General features: G+C 29.3%; 1 protein-coding gene across 2 annotated transcripts in view; it reads right to left on the bottom strand.

Annotated features, from left to right (window-relative positions):
* The window catches only part of LOC114132045 (uncharacterized), a 53,887-nt gene that overhangs the window by 31,877 nt on the left and 7,700 nt on the right, over positions 1–14,310 (bottom strand). For both annotated transcript variants that reach the window (XM_050197981.1, XM_050197980.1), the window contains 2 exons: positions 12,167–12,205; positions 12,002–12,103 (listed from right to left, as the gene is read on the bottom strand). In XM_050197981.1, coding sequence (XP_050053938.1) covers positions 12,002–12,103; positions 12,167–12,205 — 141 coding nt within the window. The remainder of the gene's footprint in view (positions 1–12,001; positions 12,104–12,166; positions 12,206–14,310) is intronic.

The following is a 14,310-nucleotide window of genomic DNA, read 5'->3' as shown; positions in this document are numbered from 1 at the left end:
GATACAAGACTACAACACGGATATCATCGCTACAGTTTGGGGAGGTTCCATCTTTTTTATTATATAAATAATTAATATTTAAAACACACATAAACTAGTTTATAGTAAAGTATTTATATTATATTGTTATGTAATTGAAAAACAATACTATTTGAAATAGCTTAATAAATTTTAAATTATAACATTTTGTTACAATAGTGCTTTTGTATTATTGAAAATTAATATTATAACTTATTACATAGATTATATTTGATTGATCGTCATGTTATAGGCTCGAAAACCGTAACGTACTAAATTCGTAAATTAGTTAGTTATTACTCATTATACTATATATTATAAACATTTTTAATGTAATCCATTATTTAAAACATTTTATTTGGTTTTGTGGTGAAAACTACAAACACGAAAATATAAAATTTCATATAATATAACTTAAGAGAATCGATCGATTGTAAGATAATACTATTCTATTGTAAAGATTAACAAAACGAAGAGTTTATATTATTATATATACTTATATACTTGTTTGTATTAGTAAATAGTTATTTATTTCGATATTTCGAAGAAAAAAAATAACGTTTTGATAAATGTTTATTGTGTATATTATTCTTATTTTACACACAGAAATGTTTCGTATTCATTAACATATTGTTTTTATAAACGTAATGCATGCGACAACACCTTCAATTCGAAAATCGTATTTTTCAGGCTAGTACTTTCAAGCGTCTAGTGACCGTTGTATACACACGCATCTTTAGTTTTGAGATTGAATAAATTTGCATCGTAAACGCATTAAAAAATATACGACAATAATTCTGGGTGAACAAAAAAAAAAACAGGTATTTCTTCGTGCGATGAATTTCCGATCGTATCCGGCGAGGTGGCGCCAGGGTGCCGCCGCCCGATTTGGGTTCACAGTATTATAACGCACCAATAGGTATATTGGCAGTTAACTCACAGTCAACCGTATGCATATGTGTCTGTTTAAAAAAATATATATATTTTGTTCGAAGGGGTAAATCTTGAATGCGATTTGTATACGAACCCCGGCTTTTGATATATTACGACGTATGACGTATACATGTGGTATAATTAAGTACAGGTTTATATCAACGAACCCTGCTGAAAAAAAAATAAAAGATCCACGTGGAGTCACGCGTTCTTCGTTTCCCACGAACCGGATTCCCGGGACCACGGTAAGCGCAACCGCGGATCGTAAGGACGTATTCTGCAATGTCGATAGGGCGTAGCTAGTGTAAGTCACAGGTAGCGATGGTGGTGCGAACAAGACGTCTTGAAGACGTGCAGTTTGCTTGTTTAAACCCCAAACAAATTGCGTGAACACGGAACGCGACACTTTTGCGGAGAACTCGCGTTAATTAGTATAAAAAGGCCACGTGATCTAATTCGGCGGCCCACTCACCGCTCTCTCCATCACGACTACCGACAACGACGCACTATAATAATATGCGTATATATGCTAGGCGTACGTATAATAACATGATATACGGCCGTCTAATTATGACACACATGGCGAGAGCATAAAAACCCTCTATACGACCCCCCCCCACTCAACAATCCTCCCCTCCCCCCTCTCCAGAGGTTGGACACGTCGGGGGTCGTATACGCGTATAGCCATCAGAGTTAAAGAGCTGTGTTTTGACTTGTTTTCTGCAGGTTTAATGGAAATTCTCGACACCGTCGCGCGGGGAGATGATGGCTAGTTAATTAGTGGTGAACGGGACGCGCGCGCGGTCGAGCAGGGACTATTACTGCAGAGCTGAGTGTGTTAAATATGTGAGTTTTAATTATGCGTACAATGTACGTTTTGTGTTTACGTGGTGTGGAAATATATATATTATTTAAACGCGTACAGCAGTCAGACGTCAAGCATGTGTATATATTACACATATATACGACTATGACTATGAGGATATATCGTGATGCCGTGTGTTATGCGTACAATATTATGATATAGTCATATTTCGAACCGGACGAGTAGAGCACTCGGTGCGTGCATGTAACTTCGTCCTTCACCCAGTCAAAAACAGACGGAAATAATATTTTTGTGTCCTCTGCTCGTTTAGCGTCATAATACTCATAGAGCAATACCGATACAGCCCCCCTGCGGGCAAAAAACGATGGTGCTATACTAATTAGTATATAATATACGATACATAGGTAAATTTACGGAATAGCTCATAATAATATTACCATGTTATTGTTATGTACTGTTTATTATTACGATGATGGTTACTGTAACTATTATTATATTGTACGTATCATAGATATATCGAAATTCGTCGTCGTTGTCGTATTGCGTTTTTGGTTCACTAATTGTGCGCAAGGCCGCGGGCGCAGGGAATATATGGTAAAGGTAAAAACATGTACCACGATGTGGGAGTGAAAAATATGACGTGTTCTCCTCGGGCTACCGTTTTCCAAAAATGTATTATGAAGTTTTAATCGTTCGAATAATATAATTACGGTTAAATTTAACGAGTGCACTGCAAGGTTCACCAAAATTACGGCAACGATTTATTCTGCAGCTCTGTTTACCACAGCGCACATCTTATAAATATAATATAATATTATGTACATAGATATAATACAACAGCGACAAAAACCTAACGAACGTGATGTAGGTAAACATAAATCTAATTACAGTAAAAGATAAATATTTGTAAAAATTGTCTACAAATAGGTTATATATTATGTTGTCATGTGTCAGCGATGAGTATAGACAATTATAATGCTGCTATACGTTGTCATCAAGTACGATTATGATTTATTGTATAAGAATTCATTGTATAAAAACACGGTTTCTCTTATACATACGGTTTAATGAATCGTACAAATTCTTAATGTGACACAAGATATTAAACACTAACTATAATATTGACGTGTTGAGACATTTTAATGAAATATTCATTGAGAAACATATAAACTTATTTTACAAAAACATATATACAGTACCTATATAATATGCAAATTAATTGTTCTTATTATGTTCATACCTACTATTAAAATTAATTAAGCAATACGTTTATTTATTTGTCCATAGGATTTGAAGTACTTTTCTAAAAAATCAAAGTAAATTTAAGTATAAGCCATAAAATGAGTCAAAAACTATATATTTTATCGAATTCAGCTTTATTATATATACCTATTTTACGAATCACCCGTCAATGCGGTTTGCACTTAAAAATGCAATTAGGGTCAAGAAATTTTTCGATGAAACGTCAAAATCTAATTTGCAGGCCGTTTAATGGAACGTTATAAGCACTGACAAGTATATAAATGCCCAAGGGAATTCATCTTTCATAAAATATCCCCACCAAATATCAATCTGTCTAATTTATATATCAATTACATATAATATACCTTTACTTTAGATCCTCAATAATTATACCCCCACAATATAATCTATCATACATAATAACTCAGTATATTATTATATCAGTTAGTATTTTTATGCTCTAGTGCAATATATTCTATTGTATATATCAATACGCACACCACCAAATTTAAAATTACTAAAATAGAATACGATGTAACACGAACGTTTTTTTTAAATTAATTAAAAATATTACAGCATTTTTACAAAGTAAATGAATAATTAATCACAACATTGATACAATTATGAAGTATATTAATTATAATTGTAAACTATTATCACGGAACAAATTTTCCCAAGTGTCATATTGCCGTAATATAAGTAATCTATCGCATCATTAACATTCATTCTACAAGTATTGAGCAACAAGAAATCATCCAATTCGGCAATAACATATCGAACTCGTTTTGAAGTATGCTACTAATATAACTATAAAGTTATAGGTTATATTATGTGTAGTATTATATTATCCATACAGCATGTCATGTGAACGAATTTATGATATTATACAATATATTTTTTTTACCTATAGCATTCCACGTGTCTGTAATATCATAAAAGCATATGCGACGACAAGTGTATTTTTTTTATAATTCGCAAACTTGTTTCGATGAGACCATCAATTTTTTTCGATTATATTATATTGTTATTCCACGAACGGTAAAGATCGGCATTTATTTTTATAATTTTTCCCTCGTATTAATCGTCCTACATAAGTCAGCCTCTACAATTAATAATTCGGTAATTAACACCAATCTCTTTGATGTACAACAGAAGTTATTGCTATTGTGCTTTTTTTTTGCTCTTCATAAAATACCAAGAAAAATTATGTCTGCATTTGAAATTAATAAATCAATTGACATTTATCTTTAGTCGAAACTGATTGATTGTCTATAGCCAAAAAAATTGAAGCCTATATCTATACCTATTCTAATAATACGTATGATTCATAACATTGTTCTTTTATTCAATTTAATATTTATGCCATGTCAGAAGAACAGATGAGAATATTTTACTGAGAATATTTCCTATATTTTTTTTAAAATTTTTTTTTTAAAACAATTGTGTTTTTAAAGTATACGTATGGCCCCGTATCCTAAATCGGGAGTTTGAATAAAAATAGTTGTTTATAAGGTTGATTGCCAAAAACCAACGGACGACCGTTAATAATATTATTTCGGTGTCGTAACACTGAAGCGACTACTACGTATAAAATACATTGGACGACGGTAAGATGGACGGCGATTAGTCAGTGCCAAAATGTCGCGCGGTATAAAGTAGACGACATTAAGTCGTACAACGGAAAGCACTTGTAAAACACAGCTTGTTAACCCTCTCCCCCTGTAAAGATACTACTCGGAAAAAAATATGAGCTGTTCTACATGTGCAAGTCTACCAATAATCTCCCCATTGCCCTCCCTAAGTTCGTTATGCTATTTTAAAACTACCGATATTAAATGGTAAATTAACTCCGATCGTGTAAAACAGCAGTGACTACTTGCTCCTTGCAACAATTTGGTTTTGGCACATTTCACTAAACTATATTATAATACACACAAAATTTGTACTCGATATATGCTGCAGTTCATGTAATACAGCAACAAGCAATCGGCAATACTAATGTATTTCATATACAAACAAATGTATCATTCACATATAACATCGAGTAACAGTGTTAAAGCTATAATATGTTAGAACACTATTTTCTTTTTTTCGAAATGACTTATTATAACTACAACAGTGTACGAAGCGCCAGTCGTTGACATTCGAAAAATGCCACTATCTGTAGAGCCACAATGTAACTACATAGTTGTATCAACTATTCAACTGATGAACAAATTATAAAAATTAAAGATAATATCTTTAATTATATACTTATTTTTTATTTTATACCACAGAAACAATGTCGCCGACACGTGTTTTCTGACAAAAATGATAAAATTGTATTGAAAATATTATTCATGTTTGCACGTGACATGCGTCGACAAAAAGCATACGTATCTATTCAGATGTCATACAATTATTATCATACATCTTATAAACAATAAGTTTTTACAAACGTTTTGTAAGAGACCACATTTACGAATCCAACACTATTAAAAACATACGAAAAACAAAATAAATACTAGTTGTGTATTACTGATTATAAAATTAGAAGTACAACTTATTATAGATTTAATATAATTTTGAACGTGACAACATTCAATTTTAAAATATAATATATTCAAGATTACACAATATTATCTTTGATTTATAATACCTATAAATATTAACATTTGAATTATTTCAATGTTAGCGCTAAATCTGTTTACCATAATACAATATAATTAAAGCAGTGTAGAAAATTAATGATTATCAAATGTAACAGGAAATAATAAGTTATAAAATATAAAATATGTAAACAAACATAACTTAAGATTATAATGAATGTACAAATAAACATTACATAGAGACAGTCATAGAGTATCTACTTATCATCAAGTTTAGATATTATTAATGAATAAAAATATTTTCTAAATTAAAATTGATTGAGCAAAACCTATTTCGTTTTAGAATGTTCCGACTAAAGTAATTATAATGCCACAACGAAAGTCAATCCAAAACACATGTCAAAAAAATCCCAAACATACCTACGTATCACATATTAGTTAAATCTAAATTCATCCAGACATGAGTCAAAACGTAAAATAAGGTAATAATTTAGTGTAGACATACCCGTCTTCTCAAATAACATACAATTTTCAAAAAGTTAACACTTAAATATGTATATTACATGTCTTATATGGCTTCATAGATCACACTACATATTGTACCTAAATATTTTTTCTTATTTCTAAAATATTTTTCTCTTTACTCTAAAATATATATATTATGTATCTCTAATATACTTTATACTTATAATGGCAATGATTAAAATATAATTTATGTTAATATATTTTGAAAAATTCCAATACAAATATAATTCATTTATTTATATTTAATTTTTAAACACACAGATCGTTAGTGTTTTATTATTAAATTAATTATTAAGCAGATTAAAAAACACATAGTATTGGTAAGTTTAAACAAATGTTATACTTCTGAACTAACCATTCTTTAATAAAACTTTTTTAATAAGTTAATAATTGACTCAAGTATTTATAGTATTATAGTAAGTATCAGTACCTATAAAAACTAAGTTTTAAAGCCCTAATTTTTAAATTCTTATTTTCGGTCTCAACTGCAATCCTGCTTTATTAAGTAACTAACAAAAAATGAACTATCTAAGTGCCATCATAGAAATATTATATTAAAAACAAAATACATTTTAAATTTGATAACTTCAAAAATAAATCATCGTTATTTACAATATAATTTAAAATAATATTTACTGTGATCATATAATTCACTACTATAAGTAATCAAATCAAAATAAATAAACTATTTAGTTCTCATTAATTTAAATTAATTTGAATTCTACAGAACAATGCTGTAAGTTTAATATTCAAGAATACTCAACAGAATTAACAGCAATATGAACAAATGAGCGTAGGAAAATCGTATCTACGTATAGCATGTTTACCAATGAATTGCGATGAGGTCCAAAAACAGTCGTTCGGATAAGACGTCAATGAGAGCGGAAGAAGGGGTAAAAGAAAAATAGGGGCTGGTTAACGCCTTTCGCTTTCTCCTCTTATTCTATTGACACCCCCCTCCAATCACACTAGGGGGTCAATGGTAGTATTTTCGGGAATGAGCGGAGGAAATAATATAGGGGGATGGGTGTGTTGCCGAAAAACCATAAATTGGCGGTTTCTCCGCACAACCAATTTATTTGCCGGATAGGCGGCAGCAGCGGCCGCTAGCAAGTATAGCGCGCGCGCTGCTCACTCGCACACAATACGACACGACAACAGATGCAGACTCGGTGTAAAACAAAGGTCCCGCGAGGGCAAAGTGGAAGAGTGTGGCTGTGGATTAAAAGGGTTCGTTGGAGAAGACGGATCGCACTATGACCCGCCTATTCGCTTTGTGACAGCCTCTCCCCGAGGACCATAATAATATATCACCGGCACGCGCTTGAACCGTGTATAATATGTATATATATATACATATATATACACGTAAACATATATCTACACTACTGCTCCTATGGCTCTGCTATCACGCGCGGTCTCGAGTCAGTGATAATAATATTGAAGTTTGAAGGGTGTCAGAAACGCGTACAGCCACTAAAATAATGGACTTGTTGTTTTTGAAAGGGAACCAAACCATACATTTCCGTTGGGTGCGCCTAAATAAACAACAACGGCCAAACGTTTAATGAATTTTCGTTTTTATGGATAAAAAAAGACCATCACAACGATTGAATGTTCTCTAAGTCGTTTAATTTTTCAAATCGCCATAATCCGCAATGATCTGTCGAGAAGGATTTTTTTAAGCCCAAAATCTCTGTAAGTCAGTTAATTCTAAATTGACAGGTTGATTCTGTAGTACAAAGCCCTATTTAATTGATGTACTTAGTGATAAAACTAATTACTAAGATATATCAAGGATCAGTAATTTTCGAGATTAAAAAATGTGGATAAATAAATACATTTATGTTTTAAGAACAAATTAAGCACATTAATCAGTCATTAATATTATTTTAATATTTAATAACAAAACATTTTATTTAAAAATTATAAGAATCAAACATTTTAAATTTAGCCTAAAGGTAAATAAATAATAATGTTTATTTAAACACAGATTTGTATTTGTGTCTAAACATGGCCAAAAATAAGTAAAATATATAACAGTATAAATGTATAATTAAAAGTTAGACTTTTACATTTAAATCTAGCCCTTAAATACCAACGGCCATTATTCATAAATAATTCTAGTCGAGGATGAATCTTTTGACTTTCAGGACAAATTACATTAATTCAGATCAATCAAAAATTAATTTTCATAGTTAAACGATTTAGTGACTTTCAAGAAAATTCGCAAGCATACATTAAAATTAATTTAAAGTATATATAATGTAAGATTCTTATACTATTATGTTAAATATTCTAAAATAACAAGAGTGTTATGGTCAATATATCTGAGTAATAATAAAGAATATTATTTTTTCATAATCTTTAAATTAAAATTTAGGTTTATCGAAAAAATATTTGACAGAATTATTTAACATACCAAATCTATATTTGATATTTTTTTTTAAATTAAAATTTTTACAAAAAAACATTGAATAAAAATTGAAATTTAATTTAATTGATAAGTAGTACAAAAAAAATTAAAACAATACGATATCTACTGTTTAACTATTTTTTATTATATTATGAAAACGTATAATATGATAACAGAATATTTCTTTTTTTCAAATTAAAAGTTAAGTACAAACAACTAAGCACAAAGTTTCTAATTATAAATAAATAAATTAAACCTTCGATTATTTATCAAATTAGTAGGTACTTCACTCAAAATATCTTAAGGAAATTCAAAAAAAAAATTAACTACTTATAATATTATATTTCTGGAATTTTCATGTAATTAAAACATTTTAAAATACAACGTACCGTTTAACTGTCTCATAATAGTCAACATAGCATTATTAAGTCATTAATATAGAAACAACATATTATATAGACCTCATAAATAGTTAGTCATAATTAGAAATCAAAATTAAATATATTATATAACCAAGTACCTACATATACGTAGAGTAATGTATACATAATTATTATTTATTATACCTAACACTCGTTTTAAATAATGCGTTTAGACACCGGGTTAGGTATTTTACAGTAAGTTATTCTAACTTAAGTCTTTAATTACTAATTACTACTTTTTTATTCCCAATAAATTAAAAAAAATAGAATTTTAAAACAATTTAAGTGTGTTATTAAAAATGATTAAATTTAATTTGAAAAAAAGTATAATATACTAAACTTAATAATAATTTATTATATTATTTACTTAACGATTTACTAATAATAATAAAACTACTAATATCATTTATCAAGTTAAATAATTATAATACGTAACAGGCACCTATATTTACAAAGAATAGAAAAACTATTTTGTATTGAAATTAAAATTCCTGTCATAACCAAAAAACAAAAATGTATATAACTTTACGTGATAGTTAAATCTAAATTATTTGTATAGATTCGCCGCATTGCTTTATTAATATATTCTAACGATGTTTTCATACAACAAACGAGTTTGGTAAAATGTTAATATCAATAGGAAGTGTAAATCAAGATATTTTGTGTTTCAATTAACGTTGTTAACCCTTGTCTCCCCTAATTCTGTTACGTCAGATGTATAGAATTTCAAAAACGTTTTAACATGCGAACATATTCTATGCAAACTATTTACCAATTCATTATACGAAAGTTAATTATAATAAACATATTATACAGAATATATGGACTGATTGGCCACCTAATTTCGAGAACAACGGACGAGACGGAAGGAGGCGTGTATAGTTTATTGTGAAAATCAATGGGATCGATGGTTTGTTTGGAAGGGACCGGCAGACCGGCGGTAGTGGCGGTGATGGTTGCATTTTGGGAAAACCGTGTCCAGCAACGGCGGCGGAATTAATTGAGACCCATGTACGTCCCGGAGGCATCCTGGAGGCCGAATAATATTATTATACACGCGAACTATACTACCCGTTGGTATTATTCGACAGTACATTGGCCGCGAGCACAGCTATGGGCAAGGGAAGTTAGGTATTGTATATTATAGTCAGAGGGATGACAGCAGACTTGTTTTGCGGTGGTTGGCAAGAGATTCCCGCCTTTTGGCACAGGTCCCCCGGTTTTCGGGCCCGGGCATTAATTAAAATATCCCCGGGTCCGGCATTTTAATCGCAGGGGACAATTCCCCCCTCTTCCTCTTTAACACTGTTTTCACCACACTACAGAACGCTGTGTCCTCGGGATGATTTAATTATTACGGGTGTTACGGCTATGTGTGTGTGTATTTATCGGCCACACAAAGAGAAACGAGGTCCCGGCCGTCAGGATCAATTTACATTTCAGGATTTGCATATTCAAAGCCAACGATTTTGATTATCAAATTTGTTGCATCCCATATACATAATATACACTATGTATATTCATCGCTTATATCTAACCGACCCGGAGACAAGTTTTTCCAGTCCCTTTATAATCCGATTGTTGTGCGGACGTTCTAAGGTAAAGTGCAGCAAAAAGAAATACAATTCTCGTCGACCATAGTCAAGCTAAAATTCCGATAACATTTGCTAACGTAGACGCCTATATTATGAGTTCATACATGAAAATGTATGACAATTTGAAGTGAAAACCACATATTTTGTTCCAATGAATATTCTTTGTTACATTAAACTCGATATTTAATATATTTTTTAAATAACTTACGGCAGAATATTTGACGTTGTTTAAAGATAACATATTTATAATACAGCAACATTTAATAATATTCACTATAGAGTAATTTGTTTAGTTATAATTAAAGACTGATTTAATGTATTTCAAGCACACGAATCAAAAATAAAAATATTTAATTTAAAAAACATTCAACCGTAATAAAAAAAAAAAATACCCAATCAAATTGTAATCAATCAAATTTTGAGTATATACTATCATTTATCATACACTATGAGAATAAATATAAATAGGAATATAAAAAAATATATAAAGTCAAAATTGTTATTAAAAATATGATGTATACAACTTATTCATGGTTTCACGGATTCATCATCATAAAAATTAAAACTGAAAATGATTTTCTAAAATGATCAAATACAATAGGTATAATAATCTAATCATTTAGATTATATAAGTACTTTAGTACTTTTATATATAAAATATCGTTTGATGTTCAATCATAATAAGTTACAAGGATTATGTTTTGTTATTTAATAAGAACCTATATTACACACATGCAAGCACACACAAACAAAAAAAAACACAAATATAAAATATAATAGTATATTATTTACTATATAGTAAATTGAAACTTTAGAATTTATTATAATGATCACTGATCAGTCGCTGTATTCAACTATTATAATTCCATTGTTCTTTTATCAATAAAATCGTAAAAACAATAGAACTTCACGATAACGATCAAACGTTTCTATCAAGACTAAATTGGCTAAATAAGTATCTTTATAGAAATAAGTTGAACGGTAGTTTCTTTAAACCGAATATATTATACATAATATACAGTATAAAATAGTAATAAAACAGACTTAATTAATAAGAACTAATTAGCAAACTTAAATTATAAATTGTTATTAAAATGAATGTATAATATAGCTTATTATATCAGTTCTAAATAAGTTTCAACGATGAAACTAAGTTATGCATATACTTATTGATGCTTCAATTTTTAATGTAGATGAGTTAATGGTTTCCAAATTATTGATTATTTATTTATTATTATTAAAACAATTTTTTTAGTATTTTATTTGAGTTAAAAATATATATTTCTATATGTATGTATATTGTATGCTTTTTGAATTCAGATATTTTTAATTATAAAATATACTTAAATATCCTTCTCTCTAAATACATGTTAGTACCCATTTCTAAGAATAATACTCTATTAAACATAAGTCACAATAATAAAAAGTAACCTTACCTTGAACTTTGCAATTCCAGAATTTTCAGAAGCTAGTTTTGCCAAAGCTTGATAGTCGCATTTTGCTGATTTGACGACCCATTCTTTAGTCTTAGGATCCAGCTGTTGAAAATTAATAATTGGTTAATAAGAAAATTATCCAATACATAGGTACTTTACACTTACTGATGTCATAGAAATAGTGTCTTCTTCGTCTTTATCGTTCTGTAAAAAAAAACAACCAAATATGTGTAATGAATAACGACATAAACTAATTTAATATTAAAACAGTTGAACTGTGGTTTGTAAATTCAAAAACATTGGTCAGCAATTAAATTAACTTGCGTGTTTTTATCAGCCTATTGCGTATTTATGACCTCGATAGTTTTCTACACATAGACATATTTATATACACATTGTATATATTTGGCTATTTGCCCCATGCCCCCTGTTTATATTTTAAACCCTCTTTTTTCTGGCCGCCAGTTATTAATTACTCTAATAGCCAGTAGGGAGAGAATTTCAAGACCTCTTTATGTTGTCACTCTATTAATCTTCGGAGGGCGCGACGAACAGGAGATTTATGGTTTATTCTCTATATTTTATGTACGAGAAATAGTTGGTTTTAGTATAAATATGTATAGAGCACAACAAACACATTTTTATATTATATTTATAAACCGGCTAAATTATCAAAAATGAGCTTTTGGATAAATTCTGTATAACATCCTCCAAAATTAACATAAATAATAAACACATATTATTACAATGAATATGTATAAAATATTAAGTCTAGATTAAGAATAAAGAAACACAACACAATACACACGTGAATTACCCATAAATAGCTAATAACAATAATAACATCGTGTGAACAAATTATAATCGGTGACGTGAAAATTTCGTCATCATGACCCATGACAAATTTCTTTTAGCTAACGAATAAATGAAGTGGGTTGCAAAAACTAATGGACACGTGTACGATGCACGTGTATTTAGGGGAGAAAAATATTAAAAGCTAACGTCTTCGGGCGGCGTGCGGACACGCGGCAACAGCGTCGGAGCCGCCGGGCAACTTGTTGCCGCGGATCATTAGATTTTCGCATTGCACTCGAAACCGCACGGTAAAGTGGCGGTTTTTCTTTCATATTTTTCCCCCAGAGGCCATATCTCGTTAGTATCATTATTATTATAAAATGTGAGTACGGGATTAAAAGTTTCAAATAATAATAATAATAACAATAGTATATAGTAATATTAATAACATAAAAAAAAAATGATAGAACTGAAAGGAGAATTATGTTCGAATTACAAATAATAGTGACTCATAAATATAATTCGTTTAAAATAAAAATATCAATAAACAATTTAAAATGACTATCTACATATTTTTAAGCTAATTTGTAAGATTAAAATTGGCAACACTTGGTCAGAAAAAAAAATATTGTACCTATCTATTTATTATTATAGGTATAGTATTAATAAGAACTAAAGTAATTCAAATAAATATGTTTTATCTAGAAGTATTAAAAATCCAACCATAAAACCATTTATAAAATGCAATACAATTTGACGACCAACATTACATTATTAATGTACCTATTTCTTTTAAGACGATATTTTTGAATATATATTACATATATATAATAATATAGGCACAAAATCTCCTACTCATAATTTTTTCAACATTTAATTAAAAATTCTATGATAATAAGTGATAACATAACAATATAATTACATATATATTTTATAATTATATTTAAACCAATTTAATATCAATTGGGTAACATAAAATTACTGAAATAACATGTTTATCCATTAATATTTAATGTAGTACTTAAAAATAAGTGCAAATTTATATAATAAATTATAATTACAATAAAAAAGACAACCGACCTATATAATTTCTTTAATCTTGATGACAATACACTACCAAACAAAATAAGTGCAAGTTTTTTCCCCTTTTGATTTCTTTAACTATATTTAATTAAAATATGATGAATTCAAAATAAATGTGATGTCGTAAATACAACAAGACATGTACCCAAAATTGTATAGAGTTTAACATGTTAACGATTAAAATCAAGTATATAGTACACGTACATTAGCCGGCCATATACATAAAAAAATAATTTTCATGATTTTTTATGTGTATAGACCAACAAGAAAAGGTTACAGACAATGTTTTCCTTTTTTTAATAATATTAAATTTAAAAGACTACCACCGAGTACCACTAAATGTCCTTACTATACTATAGTAACTTATCATAATAGTTATATTTTTGATATGTAGGATTTCAGACCATATAAGGTAAATATTCTGATCAAAA

The sequence above is a fragment of the Aphis gossypii genome, chromosome 1 (assembly GCF_020184175.1).
Source record: "Aphis gossypii isolate Hap1 chromosome 1, ASM2018417v2, whole genome shotgun sequence".
NCBI lineage: Eukaryota > Metazoa > Arthropoda > Insecta > Hemiptera > Aphididae > Aphis > Aphis gossypii.
This window is presented reverse-complemented; position numbering and strand designations above follow the sequence as displayed.